At 50.0% G+C, this 19618-nt stretch overlaps 1 protein-coding gene across 1 annotated transcript; it reads left to right on the plus strand.

Moving 5' to 3' along the window:
- The first annotated feature begins 1692 nt into the window (after positions 1-1692).
- On the plus strand, positions 1693-19256 carry LOC140723403 (kinesin-like protein KIF9). Its single transcript, XM_073037979.1, is given in 4 exon segments — positions 1693-2029; positions 5945-6063; positions 18104-18925; positions 18927-19256. Coding segments are annotated over 4 exon segments (1608 nt in total).
- Positions 19257-19618: the final 362 nt, after the last annotated feature.

The raw sequence follows: 19618 nt of genomic DNA on the forward strand, positions 1-19618 counted from the left end.
ACAAACTGTGAGCACACACATGCACACTCAAGGACTCAAATACTCGCACTAATGGCACTTTGTGCATTACTGTGATATTCTGGTGCTGTTGCAACTTATTTTCTGCTTCTTATCTATTTAATACTGTTTTTCTATTACTGTCTTGTTTTTATCTACCGCTTTATTTAACTGCCTGAGAGGAAGACAAACAGAGTTTCATTGTACCTATGTATAATGACAATGAAGATAACTCAATTCAATTCAGTGCTGAGAGACTGATTCCTGAACCTCGTACTCCACATGGGGTTCTCCAGCCATGTGCTGCCCGTGGGGCTTTGCAATGGGCTGCTCGATCACGGGGTCCACCGCTCAGTGTGGGGCTTTGACTTCAGTGCCTAGAACCCCACCCCTGCCTTACTCAGAGGAGGCCTGACCAGTGCCCCGGCCGGGCCACAATTCTTGCCTCCGGGTCCTGCCAGTTCTCCAGCCCGGCTCTCCCCAGAAAGTCTCAGGTCAGACTCCCACGTAGAGGAGATGCTTGTTGCTCTGCTCGAGAGGTCTCATCTCTAGCAGGGAGTCCACCTGCCACTGTCCCACCAGGATTCCGAATTGAATTTCCGTTTATTGTCATTTAGAAACCACAAATGCAATGCCGTTACAAAATGAGACCACGTTCCTCCAGAATGATATCACAAAAGCACAGGACAGAAAAGCGTACACCAGAGAATCCACATGATGTTTGGCAATCCCCAAATCCAGAGTCCGGAGAGGCTGCTGTGTATTAATATCATGCTACCGTCTTAGCGCGTTCCCCGGAAAGGAGCTCCAAACCCACCAGACAAAGCAAGACTACCCAGACACACCAAGTCAGGAGACCAACTCTACCACCCAACAAACCAAAAACTAAAGCTGCAAGACCTACACAAAACCACAGTTACCACATATAGTTATAGTTAACATACAGTTACAACAGTGCAGACAATACCGTAATTGATTTAAAAAAAAGACCATGGGCACAGTAAAAATAATCCAAAGATGTTAAAAGACTATAAGTTCGAAAGGAACCACCATACAGTTTCCACAAGTCCTCAGGATCCCGATAGACTCGTCATTCCACGCCGGCGGCAGAAGGGAATACTGTACCCCGCTATGGACTTCCACGGCACCGCCCGACTCAGCCTCGCAGATGCAGCACACAGTGAAAGCACCCGGACTGCAGGAGACTCCGAGTCCGTCGAACCTCCGAGCCTCCGGCACAGCCTCTCTGAGCACCATCCTCTACCAAGCGCACCACGACGCCCCCGACCACCGGCCACGTGACCCCGAGGACTGTGGGCCTGTTCGGCCCAGCAGAGACCCAGACCTCACAGCAGCAGCAGCAATGAAGAAGGCCTTCCTGGAGATTTCCAGATGTTCCTCTGAGCTCTCACGTCCGTTTTTCATCAGCACGGCACCCCGCTTGTCAAATAACATATCAACTCTGGAGAGGCCGCTGCAAACTGCGTCGCGCCGCCATCTTGAAGCCTTCTGGAGCATTTCGCCCAGTTGATCCCGGCAGAGGCAAAGAAACCTGCTGGCGCCCTTCACAGATCACTGGGATCCGTCACCATCAGGAGCACACCATCGGCATAGGCCGAAAGGAAGGCCTCCAATTCGGGCTCTCACAGGACCAGGAGTGTCCTCCTCCAAAGACATGGAAATGGCTCTGCACAGATGGCGTACAATTGGCCGGACATGGGGCCCCCCCCCCCGACGAACTCCCCTTCGAAAGGGAATGGGCGCCGTCAACGGTCCATTGACGTGGACGAGACTCTCTGCGGCGGAGTACAAGAGGCGAACCCAGGCTGCAAAGTGTGGTCCGAGCCCAAATGCCTGCAGGAGCGCCCAGCAGGAAACTGTGTTCTGCCCGGTCAAAAGAGGGAGAGGCTCTGCTGGTCACCCAGGATCCTGGAGCAGGTGGATGAGATGGACATTTTCCTGAATGGATCAGCCTGGCACTCTGTAGGATTGGTCTGTTTGGATCAAACCAAGATGGCTGGCCATTGCCCGGGTGAAGAACTTGTAGTCCACGCACAAGGGAGAAGACACCAGTTTTTTAAGCAGGCAGGGGTCTCTTTCTTGGGCAACAGGACCACAACAGCTGTCTGCTATGAAGGGGGCATCTCCCCAGTGGCTAGACTCTCCCCTGGGACAAGACTATAGTCAACCCCCAGGACATCCCAGAAAGCCTGAAAGAACTCAACTAAGCCAGGGGGACTTGCACCTCCGGAGTTGCTGAAGGGTTCAGCCCGAGTCAGGGGAGCGTCCAGCCACTCTATGACCTTTGGACTGACCATCAGCAAGTCCTCCCAGACCTCGCTGCAAACATGACTACTTCAAGGGTTCAAAGGCAATGTCAGAGAAATGTATACAATATACATGCTGAGATCTTTTTTTCTTCGGAACCATCCACAAAAACAGAAGAGCGCCCCCAAAGAATGAACAACAGTTAAATGTTATTACCCCAAACACCCCTCCAGCGCATAAGCGGCAGCAAGCAACAATACCCCTTCCCCCCCCACAGGCAAAAATAATAGATTGGCACCCATCACCAAGCACTCAAGCATAAGCAAAGCAACAGCAAAGACACAAGACTTGCAGTTACCCCAAAGACTTCGCGTTTCACCCGGTAGTCGACATACCACAGGCTCTCTCTCCCTAACAAGGGAGGAGTAGGTGTCTCCATTTTCACAGCGAGCAGGGAGATGTAACAAACAACTTGCTGGTTTACGATTTTAAAAGTCTGTTATGATGCTTTTCTTGAGCTCTGTTCTCAAAAATCTGGGCACAGAGCAGATTTTCCGACTCCGAAGACGACACACGGGTCTCCTGTCATGACACCTACCCTTGATCTGCCCGTCTCCGGAGGCCTGAGATCTTAGGCTTCCAAATCCGAGCGGGACTCTCAGGCCGAACCCTTGGCAGTCCTGAACGTGAACAACGGCCAGTCCTGAAACCCTGAGAGCAGGTCCCATTCTCACAAAAAACCATAGTCAGCGTGTAACTCCAGGTCAGGGTCTTCAAAACAACCCTGAAAGGGAAAAATAGAGATATTGAAGACGGAAATAGAGCTGTTTCTGAAGATGCAAGCAAAGGAGTTGCCGTTTAGCGCCATCTTAACTTTGCTCAGCCCCAACCTCTGGAGAGAACAAGGACCCCTTAGAAGGAGCGGACTTCTTTGGAGATTTCATCAGGATCCGTGACGGAGGAGCCATCAGCAGCTAGCGAGTCCACTGGCTGCTTTTGGGCTCCCCACCGCTTCTCCAGCGAGTAGAAGAAGGGTAAGTCGCAGTCCTATTCCTGCAGCATTCGGACCCATGACCTCACATACCTGTCTTGGGACGGCTGAAGCTGCAGATCCCTCAGTGCTTTATTCTCCAGATATTTCGGCTGTAACAAGACCAAGACGGGACTCCAAATCAAACAACTTTCTCTCAAGCCGCTCAGTCTCCGAGCCCCAGCTCATACAACCCTGAATGTACTCCCGACATAGAAATGGGACGTGGGTTTTGCTCACGTCCCTCTTTTGCTTGTCGGCCAGAAGGAACCGCAGTATGCAATTAGAGGATTTGATAAATCAAAGACGGGAGGAGCAGACAAACCAGTTGTCTTTGTTTCTCTCCCCCCCCCCCCGCCCACTCCATTTTGTGGACTCTGAACTGACTCTTGCTCTGGGATAGTCTAACCAGAACAACTGAATGTGGACACGAGGAAATTCAGGTAATGACCTGCGAAACCTGAGACCATCTCAGACAAGTAGCTATTTGTTATGTAAAGGGCGTGGATGTTATTAATGTTGCATTAATAAAGCCCCTTGTTAAATGTATAAAACATGTCTGCATCAGTGTTATCTTGTATTTCCATACAATGTTACATTAGGCTGTTACACATCTATTGTCAGAGAAGTACTTGCATAAATAGGTAAACCGCCTTCATACGAGCAAGGACAGAAAACAGGGCAAAGTGAGTATACTTATTTATTCAATAAGTTATGGGTCCAAGTATTTGGTGAGTACATTTCTAACTCTTCTAGCATCAGTTTCGTTGCCGTCTGTTCTGAAATTGTTAGGTTGTGTTCAGGAAACAATGAAATAGCACGCTGCCATCTGACAACGTTTTCAGAAGTCTCCGGTTACTCCGTCCACACTGATCCGGTCAATCCAGTGTTTTCAAAACTACACACTCTGGAGAGCATTTCTGAAAAGCTCCGGTTTCAGGGGATGAAAATGCTGTTTTAGTGTGGACGAAGAGTGAAAACGAAGAGAAAAAGCTTCGGTTACGGATTTATCCGGTGTAGTGTGGACGTAGCCTGAGACCATTCTCAGAGGTGAAGCTACTTGTCATGTAAAATGCCAGACCTGCAATCTGTAATCTCGTTAGACTCTGTCTGGTTTGGACCAGTCAGAGTGTAAAGGCAGAAATACAGGAGGCTGGGGTGGGTGGAGCCATGAAACAATGTTGGCTGTAGTCATCTACAATGACCAGGAAGAAGGTGACCCGGGTGGGTCAGGTGACCTTGAGCCAACGGGATGGAGATTCAATGGTTCACTTGATAGGGAACGGTATTGATGAGGATCAGGAGCTCAAAATACACAGGGGCGATAACTGTCCAGCAGCCAGAGACCAACTATCGCAGATAAGGAGGGCCCCACGGACACGTGGAGATCGGGACCACAAGGAACGCCTGGCCAGTGTAGACTCCTTTCCCGGTTAATAGCTTTTCTCTCCATTGACGGCTCATGGAGATTCAGGGATTCTAGTCGGGTGCACACGGAGACAGTTTGTGAACCCAATGTTGAGGCAATAAAAGTTACTTGTCGGTAAATGCAGGCTCTCCGTGCCTCGCTGATTGTTATTACAAGGGGTGATTCTTGTAACAAGCCATAGGGAGCAGAGATCCTCCCATCTCTCCATTCAGGTCGACCCAGAATTCCCGGAACAAATCCCGAATCTGCTGTCCTCTAGCAACCGGATATTAAAGTGCCAGTGCCCAGATCCCACCCACCAGAAAGGATATTAATAAGGTTGAAAGAGTGCAGAGAAGGTTTACAAGGATGTTACTGGGACTTGAGAAACTGAGTTACAGGGAAAGGTTGAATAGGTTAGGACTTTATTCCCTGGAGCGTAGAAGATGAGAGGAGACTTGATAGAGGTATATAAAATTATGATGGGTATAGATAGAGTGAATGCAAGCAGGCTTTTTCCACTGAGGCTAGGGGAGAAAAAAAACAGAAGACATGGGTTAAGGGTGAAGGGGGAAAGTTTAAAGGGAACATTAAGCGGGGGGGGGGGGCTTCGTCACACAGAGAGTGGTGGGAGTGTGGAATGAGCTGCCGGATGAAGTGGTGAATGCGGGCTCACTTTTAACATTTAAGAAAAACTTGGACAGGTATATGGATGAGAGGGGTATGGAGGGATACGGTCCAGGTGCAGGTCAGTGGGACTAGGCAGAAAAATGGTTCGGCACAGCCAGGAAGGGCCAAAAGGCCTGTTTGCTGTAATGTTCTATGGTTGTATGTCACTCGGCTGGAAAATTGGGGCCAACAGGAAGGCCAGCCCCTGGAGCTGAGGTGGCTCATGCAGACCCCTGCCTGCCACCCCAGGAGGAAAGTGGACTCGTCTGGTGGGATGGGATGGGTTTCCTGCCGTAAACTCACTGCAGATCTCCTGCGCCCAAGGGCTGAGAGGTTGGTAAACCTGCGGATGAACACCCGATGCCAGCTGTGGTGAGCTTCATATGGGAAGCACGCGAGTCCTCTGCACCAGCACCCTTCCCTCTGAGAGCAGAGCCACCCTTCACCCTACACTCCCTGAAAAGAGCAGGAAAGCTCTTGGCCCCCTGGGCTGGAGAGTTTCCAGAGCCACCTTGTGACCGGCGACCCCTCGAAGGCACGAGGTTGCTACCCACCCGGCTGTCTCTCACCAGTTTATACCGGAGGGCTTTACGGCCGCCGCCCATCAATCCCGGACATAGCATTCCCCTTCCATCTGAGGATGATGCACAAGGGCTTCACCGACCTCAGCTTGCTGGACCCGCGGAGGGAGGTGAGTTTTGGCCGATGATTCACACCCTCGGATGTGCAAATAATCTCTTTGATCTTGTCTGCACCATCAAATGGGTCTTCTCGGGAGGGGTGAGGATGTCCACTGCCTCACTATCAAATGCCCTCCTCTAACCCCTCACTATACATAGAGCCCCCCCATCTTCCTCCCCATGAGCAGACGGGAGTTCTTCTAACCCACCCACACTCCTTCGCACCTGCCAGCTACTCCTTTGCCTCATCCCTAACCCCCCCCAGGAACAATGACAGAGGAATATCTCCCAGGAATTCCTTGTGAACGAAGGGCTGATGGGCTCGGCCTGGTGGTTTACATCCCTAATCCCACCAGGAGCAACGACAGAGGAATATCTCCCAGGAATTCCTTGTGAACGAAGGGCTGATGGGCTCGGCCTGGTGGTTTACATCCCTCCCCTCAGGAGCCAGGCCCAAGGTGGACCCTGACTTCTCCGGTTCTGGGATCTGGATCCTGACACTGAGAGGGGCTGGTCACAGCTTCACCATCTTTACTCGGTGTACCTGCCTCTCAGGAGGCACTGACTAATAAGACCTGGGTGGAGGGTACCAGGGCCGTCTCAATTGCCAAATCAGGGGAAAAGCCACCCTCGGTAATCTCAGAAGGAGACGAGAGGGCGTACAGGGGCGAGATGCCGCAGTGACAACCTGGCACTCAGCGTCAGTCAGACCACAGAGCTGATTGTGGACTTTGGGAAGGGTCAGACGGAGGAACACATCCCAATCCTCATAGAGGGGTCAGAAGTGGAGGGAGTGAGCAGCCTCAAGATCTTGTGTGTAAAGATCTCTGAGGACATAACCAGATTCCAACAGATCCATGCAGTTACAAAGAAGGCAAGACAGCAACTATCCATCATTAGGAGTTTGAAGAGATTTGGTATGTCAATAAAAACACTCAAAAACTTATATAGAGGTACCGTGGAGAGCATTCTGACAGGCTGCATCACTGTCTGGTATGGAGGGGCTACCACACAGGACCGGAAGAAGCTGCAGAGCAGGGGTGGCCAACCTTTTACATTCCATGCGTCAATTTTTCCACGCATGAGTTCAGATGCGCCATACAACTCTCGTACCCCCACTCAATTCTTGTAAAAATATGTTAATATAGATATATTTAGCATTTTACATGATATATTGATTTAATATAAAAACAAGATAAACATTACTTACCTTAATGAGGCTTTTAACAAATATATCTTGTCTTTTGATTTCTTCCTTTTTCTTAATCACATATCCTTTCCATAACTCAGACCCAAGCACTAGCTTCAGTTTTCCTTCTATTTCAGTCTGATGTTGTGTTGTATAGTGTCCATTAAGATCATGACTTCTATTATGTGAGAAAGTGTTTTCACAAACAATGCACAACCGTTTTCCTGGCGGACCCGCTTATAAGCAAGAACTCATTTTCCCGCTGTTCATTGAATTCACGCTTACCATCACTTCCTGCTTCTCTTTTGCACTGTGATGGGTAACTGAATGTAAAAACAAGGCTTAATTTTTGAAGAAGGACAAAACTGCAAATGTTCGTAAGGGACGACCAGAGCACAACTCCGTAGCGCACGAGTGTCGGTAGTAAACTGACTGGCAAAACCCTGTGACGCACCGCTGGTGCAGACACCTCAGGATCGAATAAGTATCAAACGTGTATTGAACAGTCATGGAACGACTGCAGAACAAAAGTCCTTCTTTCCTAGTTTGACTCGTTGAACATTTTTTCTTTAAATTAAAAAACAGATTAATGTTAAAGAAGATGACATTCGCCAAAAGATGTGCACAAAATAATAGAGTCACTGAAAATAATTCCCAAGTTTTAGATTTATTCAAAGAAAAACCCATTTCTGGCTCTAAGCTGCTTGAATTCCTGTTATTTTTTTTTCTCTCTACAAATCAGTTTTTGGTTAATACTTCTTGCATGCGTGGGCTTGCTTTTTTTTATTATTATCACTGGGGTGCAATGCGCCACCTCTAATCATCCAAAGTGCCACTTCTGGCACGTGTGCCATGGGTTGGCCATCCCTGCTGCAGCAGAGGGTTCTAAATCTAGTCGGCTCCATCTCGGGCACTAGCCTACAAAGTACCCAGGACATCTTCAGGGAGCGGTGTCTCAGAAAGGCAGCGTCCATTATTAAGGACCTCCAGCACCCAGGACATGTCCTTTTCTCACTGTTACCATCAGGCAGGAGGCACAGAAGCCTGAAGGCACACACTCAGCGATTCAGGAACAGCTTCTTCCCCTTCTGCCGTCGGATTCCTGAATGGACATTGAACCCTTGGACACTACCTCACCTTTGTAATCTGTATTATTTCTGTTTTTGCACGATCTTTAATCTATTCAATATACACATCCTGTAATTAGAACATAGAGTATAAAATAGTACAGCACAGATCGATTGATTTTCCTTCTAGATTATGTATTGCATCGAACTGCTGCTGCAAAGATGAATTCCACGACACATGCCGGTGATGATAAATCTGATTCTGATGTTCCGGTGCACAGACTCCACCCACCACAGAGCTCCAGGCCATATCGAGGAGTTCAGGTTTTGAGGCCAGCCTCCACCGGGATTCCCACTCCCTCTGATGACTCCCCTGCGTCTACTCTCTCTCCTCTATCGGGAGAGGAGCTCCTCCTCCCTCTCAGGTCGGAGGAGCACGCAGGTACAGGGACCTCCGCTTCCCTCTCAGGTCGGAGGTACAGGGACCTCCACTTCCATCACCCCGCCCCTGACCTTCAGGGCAGGCAGTGGTAGGGCCAAGCTCCTGTTCTCGGGGGCGTTCCTCCACGGGTGTCGGGACGATCTCTTTGCCTTCCTCCCCTGCGGAGTCTCCTCCCCATCCCCGGTCGCACTCTCACCTCAGGACCCCCCGGGGTAGGGGAAGGGGCAGAAGCGGGCGCAGGGATAGGGGCGACGGAGGCAGTGGTGCCAGAGGTGGGCTCCTTGGGCCGGGGATTGGGACAGTCCATCTGAAAGTGGCTCCTCCTCTCTGCACACACGGCACCGTGGGCGCTCGGAATTCCAAAGATTCGACTCCGCCTGTTTTTCTGGACCCCGAAGAGGCATTGGACTATGTTAACTCTATTCCGGTTGTAGCCGAGGTTTGAATGGTTTTAGATCTGCTGAATAATCGTTCTTTTGGAAAGAAGGTAAGCTTTGAATATTTCTGATTTGCTTAAGATGTCTTTTGATTGATCGACCATTTAAAGAAGATGTGAACGATGAATGGCTTTTCCGAAATCTGTTTGGTCTACTGAGTGAATTAAGACAACGGACAGATCGTTTGATTATTTGTTTTTATCCTCCTTTTTCATTAATTAAGTGATAGTTTTCATAGCTCATAAGGTCTTTTTACGTAATATATATATATAGTTGGGAGTGCTTAGTCGATAGATAATAAGTTTTGTTTAAGAAAAACAGTTTTTCATTGGGCGTGTCAGTTAAATGGAAAATGGTGCTGATTTTTCTTCACTAGAGATTATATAGGTATTTTTCCCCTTGTTTAATTTTAATGTTTTGGCATCCTTGGAGATTGTTTCTGCATTCCCCCAGCATGTTTTTAAGGATTAAGTATAAACATTTCTTTCTCTGAACTTTTATGCTGAATATGGGGAGCTAGATGTTATAGAGAAAAACTGAACAGTGCTGGCACTTTGGCCCATTGTGATAGTTCAGTCTGAGGTCCGTGGACTCCGGACTCCGGGTTTTCCGGCGGACTCTTCCTGTGGTTGGACTCAACCGGAAACACCTGAGGCTCCTATTGGAACTGGGAATATGAGTGGCCCTGGCATTGAGTGTGGTGGGTGATGCACCATCAATAACTCACGGAGATGTGAGGCGAGATATAGGCTTTTATTGGCTGGAAGGAAGAACAAGCAGCAAGAGCCCACCACACAACATCCTGGAGACTGAGGCCGGGGCTGTGTCTCCAATCGCCTTTATACCGGGGTCTGTGGGAAGAGCCACGGTCAGTGGGAGGACCCACAGGAGCAGTCAGCGGGGCGGGGGGGGGGGCGTGTCCAGACAGGTATATGTAGTTCACCACAGGGGGGTTGTCTTGTCAAGATACTCATGGCACAGATGGCTGGTGGGAGGCTGGAACGGGCTCTTGCCATCCTTGGGGCTGCGTTGGAGAACCATGGCTTCTGGGAGCCTTGCTGGAAGTAGTCGGAGCTGTCATTGCGGTATGGATTCAGCTGTTTCCTGGGCCAGCTGGGTGGCCGTCAGCCACTCCGAGCTAGGTGGGGATCCGGTTGCTTCCGTAGCCAGCCAAGGTTGCTGGCTGTAATGGCTACTTGGAGCTACTCTGATGCAGAGGTGGAACTGTCTGTCATTCCTTGGTGTTTGTCTCTTCCTGTCCTCACCTCCGTGGGGTAAGTCAGGCCATTCTGCTGTTGCCCTGCGGGGGGATCTGCCCCATCTTGGTGTGGAGTTATCCTGGCTTGTCGGTGGATCAGTCCCGGCTCTATGTCTGTGTACTGTCCCGTCTCATGTCAGGGTCCTGTCAAAGGTGAGCCCTGGCTTGTCGGAGGATCAGTCCCGGCTCTATGTCTGTGTACTGTCCCGTCTCATGTCAGTGTCCTGTCAAAGGTGAGCCCTGGCTTGTCGGAGGATCAGTCCCGGCTCTATGTCTGTGTACTGTCCCGTCTCATGTCAGTGTCCTGTCAAAGGTGAGCCCCGGCTTGTCGGTGGATAAGTCCCGGCTCTATGTCTGTGTACTGTCCCGTCTCATGTCAGTGTCCTGTCAAAGGTGAGCCCTGGCTTGTCGGAGGATCAGTCCCGGCTCTATGTCTGTGTACTGTCCCGTCTCATGTCAGTGTCCTGTCAAAGGTGAGCCCTGGCTTGTCGGAGGATCAGTCCCGGCTCTATGTCTGTGTACTGTCCCGTCTCATGTCAGTGTCCTGTCAAAGGTGAGCCCCGGCTTGTCGGAGGCTAAGTCCCGGCTCTATGTCTGTGTACTGTCCGGTCTCATGTCAGTGTCCTGTCAAAGGTGAGCCCTGGCTTGTCGGAGGCTAAGTCCCAGCTCTCTGTCTGTGTACTGTCACGTCTCATGTCAGTGTCCTGTCAAAGGTGAGCCCTGGCTTGTCGGAGGATCAGTCCCGGCTCTCTGTCTGTGTACTGTCACGTCTCATGTCAGTGTCCTGTCAAAGGTGAGCCCTGGCTTGTCGGAGGATCAGTCCCGGCTCTATGTCTGTGTACTGTCCCGTCTCATGTCAGTGTCCTGTCAAAGGTGAGTCCTGGCTTGTCGGAGGATCAGTCCCAGCTCTATGTTGATGTACAGTTCCTAGTCGGCCCCTGGCTCCAGCCTCCGAGTTCCCCAAGCTCCAGCCTCAAGCCAAGCCCCAAGTCTCTAGCCGAGCCTCGTCACGTCCTCACCTGGGTTTGGGGGTCCAAGCCCGAGGCAGGACCCAGTTTCTCTGTCTTTGTCCAGTCTCGGGCTCAGAGTCCACCCCAGGCTCCTTGTTCCCAGTCCCTCGTCCTGGTCCTGCTTCCCTTGCCTAGACTGCATCCCGTTCCGTCCTTGGGTACCGTCTCGTCCTGTTTCCGGTACTCCAGTGTCTCTGTCCTGCAGTTGGGTCCTGATGCAACACCCCGTATGACACCCATATTGGTCTGCTTACCTTTTAATCTACTTCATGATTAATCTAATGCTTCTGTCCTGTAGATAATTCCTTTTTACTATGAGCTTATTTAGGATTCTTGAATGCCCTTGTGGTGTCTGCCTCTATAACTACCCATGGCAGATCTTTCCATGGACCCACTGGTCTAGGGGAAAAAAAAACACATCTCTGAGATCCCTATATTTTCTTCTGATCACTGTAAAATTGTGCCCTCGTGGCGACCCACTTTCTGCGCAGGTGAACCGGCTCACAAATAGCCAGCACGCGGGGAGAGACTTTGGTGATGCACCTCTGATGTCATTTCCGCCCGGAGAGGGCGGGCTCTAGGGATTAAATGCCAGCACTGCGAAGTTTGAATAAACTAGTCTCAAAACGACTTACCAACTGCGTGTCGTTATTTCAGCGCTGTGTGTAGCACATCGCTACATTGGTGACCCCGACGGTCCAAACGAGATTTGGACCGAAGATGACCGACTCTTCATCTGTTCACGCAGTTTTGCTAAAACTGCCGACTTTCTGGACACTGCGACCACGTGTGTGGTTTAGCCAAGCAGAAGCCCAGTTCCAGATTCGGCAGATATCCTCTGATTCCACACGTTACTACAACGTGGTGAGCGCCCTTGACCAGGAGACGGCCGCCCAGGTTGCGGATTTCATACAGTCGCCCCCAGAAGAAGGCAAATATGAAGCATTCAAAGCGCTGTTCATTGGGACCTTTGGCCTCTCACGGCGTGAGTGAGGTGCCCGCCTGCTTCACCTGGATGGTTTGGGAGACAGACTGCCGTCAGCATTGATGAACGAGATGCTGGCCCTGGTTGACGGACACAAACCCTGCCTCATTTTCAAGCAAGCGTTCCTGGAGCAACTGGCTGAGGACATACATCTGCTGCTGGCCGATGCAGATTTCAGCGACCCCCGGAAGGTGGCGGCCCGGGCAGACGTGCTGTGGAAAGCCAAGAGGGAGAGCAGGGCGTCCGTCGGTCAGATTACCGGGCCACGCGCCCAACAGCAGACCAGACCAGGCCCAGCAAGGGAGCACACACAACACAGAGGCAGGAGTGAGGAGGCCAGTGAACAGTGGTGTTTCTACCACCAGCGGTGGGGCACAAAAGCCCGCCGTTGTCGCCTGCCCTGCAAGGGCCAGCTGCCGCTAATGACTATGGTGGCTGGCCGCCAGGACAGCCTCTTGTACGTCTGGGACAAACAGTCGGGATGCCGCTTCTTGGTCGACACCGGAGCGGAGATCAGCATCTTGCCCCCGACAGGGTACGACAGCTGCAACAGGAAGCCAGGACCCACCCTGAGGGCTGCAAACGGCAGCACGATACGGACCTACGGCACCCACACAGTGCAGCTGCAGTTCAGCGCCAGCCGGTTCACGTGGGACTTCACACTGGCCGCCGTGGCCAATCACTCCTGGGGGCGGACTTCTTGCGAACTCACAGCCTGCTGGTCGACTTGCAAGGGAAAAGACTGGTACATGTCGAGACTTTCCAGACGTTCTCCCTGGGTGAAGCCAAGTTGCCGGCCCCACACCTGGACTCCATCACGCTGTCGGACAACGAATTCACCAGACTCCTGGCGGACTTTCCATCGATTCTGACACCGCAGTTCACGACAGCCATGCCCAGACACGGGGTACAGCACCACATTCCGACCCAGGGACCACCCTCCACGCCTGCGCACGAAGGCTCCCCCCGGAAAAGCTCCGCCTGGCGAAGGAATTCAAGAAGATGGAGAAATTGGGGATCATACGGTGGTCCGACAGCCCATGGGCCTCCCCCCTGCACATGGTGCCCAAAGCGACAGGGGGCTGGAGACCGTGCGGCGACTACCGCAGGCTGAACGAGGCTACAACACCGGACCGCTACCCTGTGCCGCACATTCAGGACTTTGCAGCAAACCTGCACGGTGCACGGATCTTCTTCAAGGTGAACCTCGTCCGGGGATATCATCAAATCCCGATGCATCCGGACGACGTCCCCAAAACGGCTCTCAATGCCCCGTTCGGTCCTTTCGAGTTCCTCTGCATGCCGTTCGGCCTAATGAATGCCGCACAGACGTTTCAGCGGTTGATGGACGCGGTGAGACACGACCTAGACTTTGCTTTCATCTATTTGGATGACATCCTCATAGCCAGCAGCAGTCGTCAGGAGCATCTGTCCCACCTCCGACAACTCTACACCCGACTGAGTGAATACGCCCTGACAATCAACCCGGCCAAATGCCAGTTCGGGCTCGACACCATCGACTTCCTGGGCCACAGGATTACTAAAGATGGGGCAACCCCTCTGCCCGCTAAGATAGACGCAGTCCGCCATTTCCCCCGACCCACCACAATCAAAGGCCTTCAGGAATTCGTAGGTATGGTAAATTTCTACCACCGTTTCCTCCCTTCAGCTGCCCGAATCATGCGCCCCCTGTTTGCCCTGATGTCGGGTAAGGGCAAGGACATTACCTGGGACGAGGAGTCCGCCGCCACTTTCATTAAAACGAAAGAAGCCTTGGCAAACGCCGCGATGCTAGTGCACCCCAGAATGGACGTCCCTACCGCCCTCACAGTGGACGCATCTAACACGGCAGTTGGTGGCAACCCCTGGCGTTTTTCAGCAAACACCTGCGACCACCCAAGCTCAAGTACAGTGCTTTCGACCGGGAGCTGTTGGCACTGTACCTGGCAATCCGGCATTTCAGGTACTTCTTAGAAGGCAGGCCATTCATCGCGTTCACGGACCACAAACCGTTGACCTTCACGTTCACGAAGGTGTCCGATCCCTGGTCGACTCGCCAGCAGCAACATCCGTCCTACATCTCCGAGTACACGACGGACATCCAGCATGTCTCGGGAAAGGACAACATCGTGGCGGACGCATTCTCCAGACCAGCTGTCCAGGGCCTGTCCCTGGGGGTGGACTATGCAGCACTGGCGGAGGCGCAGCAGGCAGACGATGAGATGCCCAGCTACAGGACCGCAGTCTCGGGTTTGCAGCTGCAGGACTTTCTCGTAGGCCCAGGTGAGAGGACTCTCCTGTGCGATGTGGCTACTGGCCAACCTTGCCCCATCGTCCCGGCAGCCTGGAGGCGGCGAGTTTTCGACTCCATACACGGTTTGGCGCACCCATCTATCAGGACAACCGTCCGGCTGGTCTCCAGCAAGTTCGCGTGGCACGGACTTCGCAAGCAGGTCAGTGAATGGGCCAGAACGTGCGCGCAGTGCCAAACAGCCAAGGTGCAGTGGCACACTAAAGCCCCGCTGCAGCAGTTCGAACCCACCCACCGGAGGTTCGACCACATTCATGTGGATATCGTGGGCCCCCTACCAGTGTCCCGAGGAGCGCGGTACCTCCTAACGATGGTAGACCGGTTCACGAGGTGGCCAGAGGCGGTCCCGCTCACCGACACATCTGCCTATTCCTGTGCCCGAGCACTGATTGGCACCTGGGTAGCACGCTTCGGGGTACCGTCCCACATTACCTCTGATAGAGGCCCCAGTTCACCTCCAGCCTGTGGTCAGCTGTGGCCAGCCTGTTGGGTATGCAGCTACACCACACTACTGCCTACCACCCACAGTCGAACGGACTAGTGGAACGCTTCCACCGTCACTTGAAGTCGGCTCTCATGGCCCGCCTGAGAGGACCTAACTGGGTGGACGAGCTTCCCTGGGTCCAGCTTGGAATTCGCACAGCGCCCAAAGAGGATCTGCACGCCTCGTCGGCCGAGCTGGTGTACGGCGCACCCCTGACCGTCCTGGGAGAGTTCATACCAGCCCCAAGGGGGCAAGAGGAAGAACCCGCAGCAGTCCTGGACAGGCTACGCGAAAGGCTCGGCAACCTGGCCCCCGTACCAACTTCACAGCACGGACGGACCCCGACCCATGTACCCAAAGAACTGCAGAACTGTAAGTTTGTGTTTGTACGAAGGGGCGGACACCGGGTGCCGCTACAGTGGCCGTACGGGGGCCGTTCAGGGTGATCAACAACAACGGGTCCACGTTCGTGCTGGACGTTGGAGGGAAAGAGGTTTTCACGGTGGACCGACTCAAACCAACCCATGTGGACTTGGCGCAGCCGGTCGAGGTTCAGGCACCGCGGCGCAGAGGCAGACCTCCCAAACAGAGTCCGACCCAGACTGTGGACATTGGGGGGTGTATCGCCAGTTCTGGGGGGGGGGGGGGGGTTGTTATGTGGCGACCCACTTTCTGCGCAGGTGAACCGGCTCACAAATAGCCAGCGGGCGGGGAGAGGCTTTGGTAATGCACCTCTGATGTCATTTCCGCCCGGAGAGGGCGGGCGCTAGGGATTTAAATGCCAGCACCGCGAAGTTTGAATAAACTAGACTCGAAACGACTTACCGACTGCGTGTCGTTATTTCAGCGCTGTGTGTAGCACATCGCTACACCCTCTTGTATTAACTATTTTAGCCGGGAATCTGTTCCATGGTTTAATGATTACCCAGCCTCAGCAGTGTCCATTGTCCCAGCACAATAATACTCTGTGAAGTAATGGAAGTCATTAAAGCCAATTGATCTTTAAATTGCATATATATCAGTTAGAAGTAAGGCCTGTAAGTGGGCAGAAGAACCAGTTAACATGATATGATGGTGTGTTGCTTTGTAGTGTTTGACTTTTTACATTTAGTAAAATATTTTTCTTTTATATATATATAAAATTCTTAATGTATACTCTATAAATTTGCAGTTTTGGTAATGTACTATATACACGTATGTCACTCAGTCCTATACAGTTCAATTTTTCTATTGTCTGTATTCTGTTAGTAATTTTTTTATACATATACTCTGTATTTGTTATATATTCTTGTATACATTAATAAACATATTGAAAGAGAAAACATTTTTCTTTCCTTTGCAGGGCTTTTCTATTTTAGGGTCATATGTTATCTCTTTTTTTGTAACTGGGGGGGGGAGGAATTAAGGAAAGCTTTTTAAATCCACTATTATAAAATGGGCAGCTCACTGTCTCTGTCTTTTTTTTCACTCTATGGGGAGGCATTCCGGCTTTTTTTTTTGCAGAATTTCAGGCTTTTTGGGGTGCTGGGAGGATTGGGGTTAGTTTTGATTTATAGGTTTAATTGTAAGATTAATTTTAGTTTTCTTTTTTTGTATTTTTTTCCCCATTACGGAGTTCCGGAGCATGCATATTTAGGTTAAGATTTCTGCTGATATGCTGCAGGTATTCAGGTATTTCATTTTAGCAGTTTTCTGCAAAAGTGGTGTGTCCTGCTGATAGAATGTTTTGGTTTCGGCTAGAGATATTAAGTCATGTTGTTCAACTTAGGAATGTTATGTCAGCCAATCAGGAAGGTGGGATCAGGAGAAAGTTCTAGAGGCAGAGGGAGTTTCGTGACAGACAGCGGCCTGGTTTGGGGTCTTTTGGTGGGAGCTGCAGAGTGGGACAGAAGAGAAAATGCCGCAGAATGCCGTTGGTGGGAGAGTCTGCTTTGCAAGAAATGCTTTGTGCAGATGAATAGCTCCAAGGAAGAAGGTTGATACTCCTGTGAGAGGGAGAGAGAGAGATAGATAGAGCCAGTTTGCACAAGATGGTTTACAAGGGAAGTTCGAAAATGTGGCAGGTGCTTTCATTTCCAAATACTCCAGAATGAGCTCCAATGGTTATCGGCTGGTTTAACTGTAATGGGCCTTTTTCCTATTAACTGTTTGATAAAACTGAAACTGGCAAATATACTTGCTTTCTAATTTTATGCGGTTATACTTATCACTGCCAGTTTTGATTAGCCTGCACTGGTATGCGTGTATTTATGTGGTAAATAAAATAATTTTTTAATGGTAATCAAACAGAGAAATGTTATAAGTTGGAATGTACGTGGTTGGAATCATCCTATTAAGCGAAAGAAGACTTTTAAAATTATTAATTGATTACAACCCGATACAATTTTTGCTCAAGGAAACGCATATCAAAACAGTTGATCAGAATAGATTTTTTAAAATGAGGAAGGGCCTTCAATTTCACGCTACCTGTCAAAACAAAACAAAGGGAGTATCTATTTTTATTAAACCTAATATTTTATTTATCCAAGAAGACATTGTGTCAGATAATAATGGTAGATTTTTAATTGTTAAAGGAACAATTTGTAATAGAAAAATTGTTATGCTCTGCTGAATCTCACTCCGTCACTGCCCATGCTTCTAACTCTTCCATGCCTCACAACTGCTGCGTCTGCTTTTGTTCATCCTGCTGCAACCATCTCTGTCCGACGTCCTTTTGCTTCTTTTCTATTATCCCTGTTCCTATCCCCTCTGTTCATGTGTCTGTCTGGACCTCTTCTTTTGGGTCAACTGGAAATGAAAGGTGGCTTTGAATATGCCTGGTCAAAAGCTTCGTCTGCAACCAGCTGAACTCCTCTCTTTTTACTCGAGCCCTGTGTCAGTGCCAAGGTTCAGATAAGGAAAAGGCAACAGGAACAGGACATCGAGGCTGCGTTGCAGAGGGAGTACATCCTCATTGATAAAACTAGTAAAGCTTCAGGCCTTACAGCTGATTGGGTCGAGCACAGGATATCTGTAGAATCCCAGGTTGGAGACCTTAGCGGAGAAGGGTTTGGAACTGGACTTGCTCCCACATCAGTGAAATCTAAGAAATTAAAAAAAAAGAACAAAGAAACAACTGGCTCTACCAAGAAGGAACGTGCTCCCGTCGTAGGAAAAGATCCTGAAATGATAGCCCAAGCAAAAGAACCTGTGCCTGATGTTCCTGCAAAACCTATAGCACAGAGAGAGCAAGATGCAGCTAATGCTGAGTCACTGTCACTATCTGGATCAATTGTCAAAGCGGAGGAGATCGGACCTAGCACTCCTCCACAGAAGTCGGTGATGTTTGAAATGTTCAAAGCAGGGAAAGGACGTGAGATTAATCGAATTCTTATTGAGAATAGAAGTATTCTCATTGAAAGGAGGAAGAGGATGAAGGAGCTGACTGAGCGAATCAACAACACCAAGGAAGAGATTGACATCACTAAGCGGTCACTCAACATCAAGAAACGGGGGCGAGAAGATGAAGGTGAATACATGAATGAACAAGATGAGCCTATAGTTGATGAAGATGAGTTCAACCTGATCATTCAGTTGAAGGATCTGAAACAGCAGTACCGACAGGGTTTTGATGTATTGCAAGACCTGCGAGTGGAGGTGCAGTACTGCCAGAAGCTGGTGGTTCAATGCAGGCTGCGGCTGCTGACTCGGGTTTGATATTTGGTACAACGAATCCTCTCTGATTTCCAGTGACACTCAACTCGCACCACAAATGGATAACATTCGGCCAGGGTTGGTCCCCTATCCCACAATGATATCTTTGGAAGAAGACGATAAAGAGAAATTCCAACACATCCAACATGAAATCCTGGTGTTGAATCCAGAGTCGGTGTCATTTTACAAAGCACGAATGAAGCTGGAACAATCGCACAATTATATTAAAGTTGTGGCTCAGCCCCAACCGATAACCATAAAGAAGAAACCAGGAAAAATCACCTCAACTACCAAGAACAAGCCACCCTCCAATCTTCAATGTCATTAAATTCCAAGTTACAAGAAAAAATGACCAAAAGGAACCCACTCATGTCTTCTGCATGAAGAATATACAGTATATTATTTAGTTTTGAGATAGGGGCTGAAATTACTATCAAAAAAATTAAAGCCAGGCCCTTCTGAAAACAAGTACTGTAGAAAGTTTAATAAATCAATTAAGATTTTTAAAAAAAGAAAAATTGTTCTGGTTAACCTATATGCACCTAATGTAGATGATCCTTCTTTTTTTTAAAAAATGTATTTGCTTTATTGTCGGATTTAAATGAATATATGTTAATGGGTGGTGATTTCAACTATTGTTTAAATCCTTTGATTGACAAGAGTTCAACCAATCAGCGGCTTCCGAGTTGT

Source organism: Hemitrygon akajei, unplaced genomic scaffold, assembly GCF_048418815.1.
Source record: "Hemitrygon akajei unplaced genomic scaffold, sHemAka1.3 Scf000112, whole genome shotgun sequence".
NCBI classification, from domain to species: Eukaryota; Metazoa; Chordata; class Chondrichthyes; order Myliobatiformes; family Dasyatidae; genus Hemitrygon; species Hemitrygon akajei.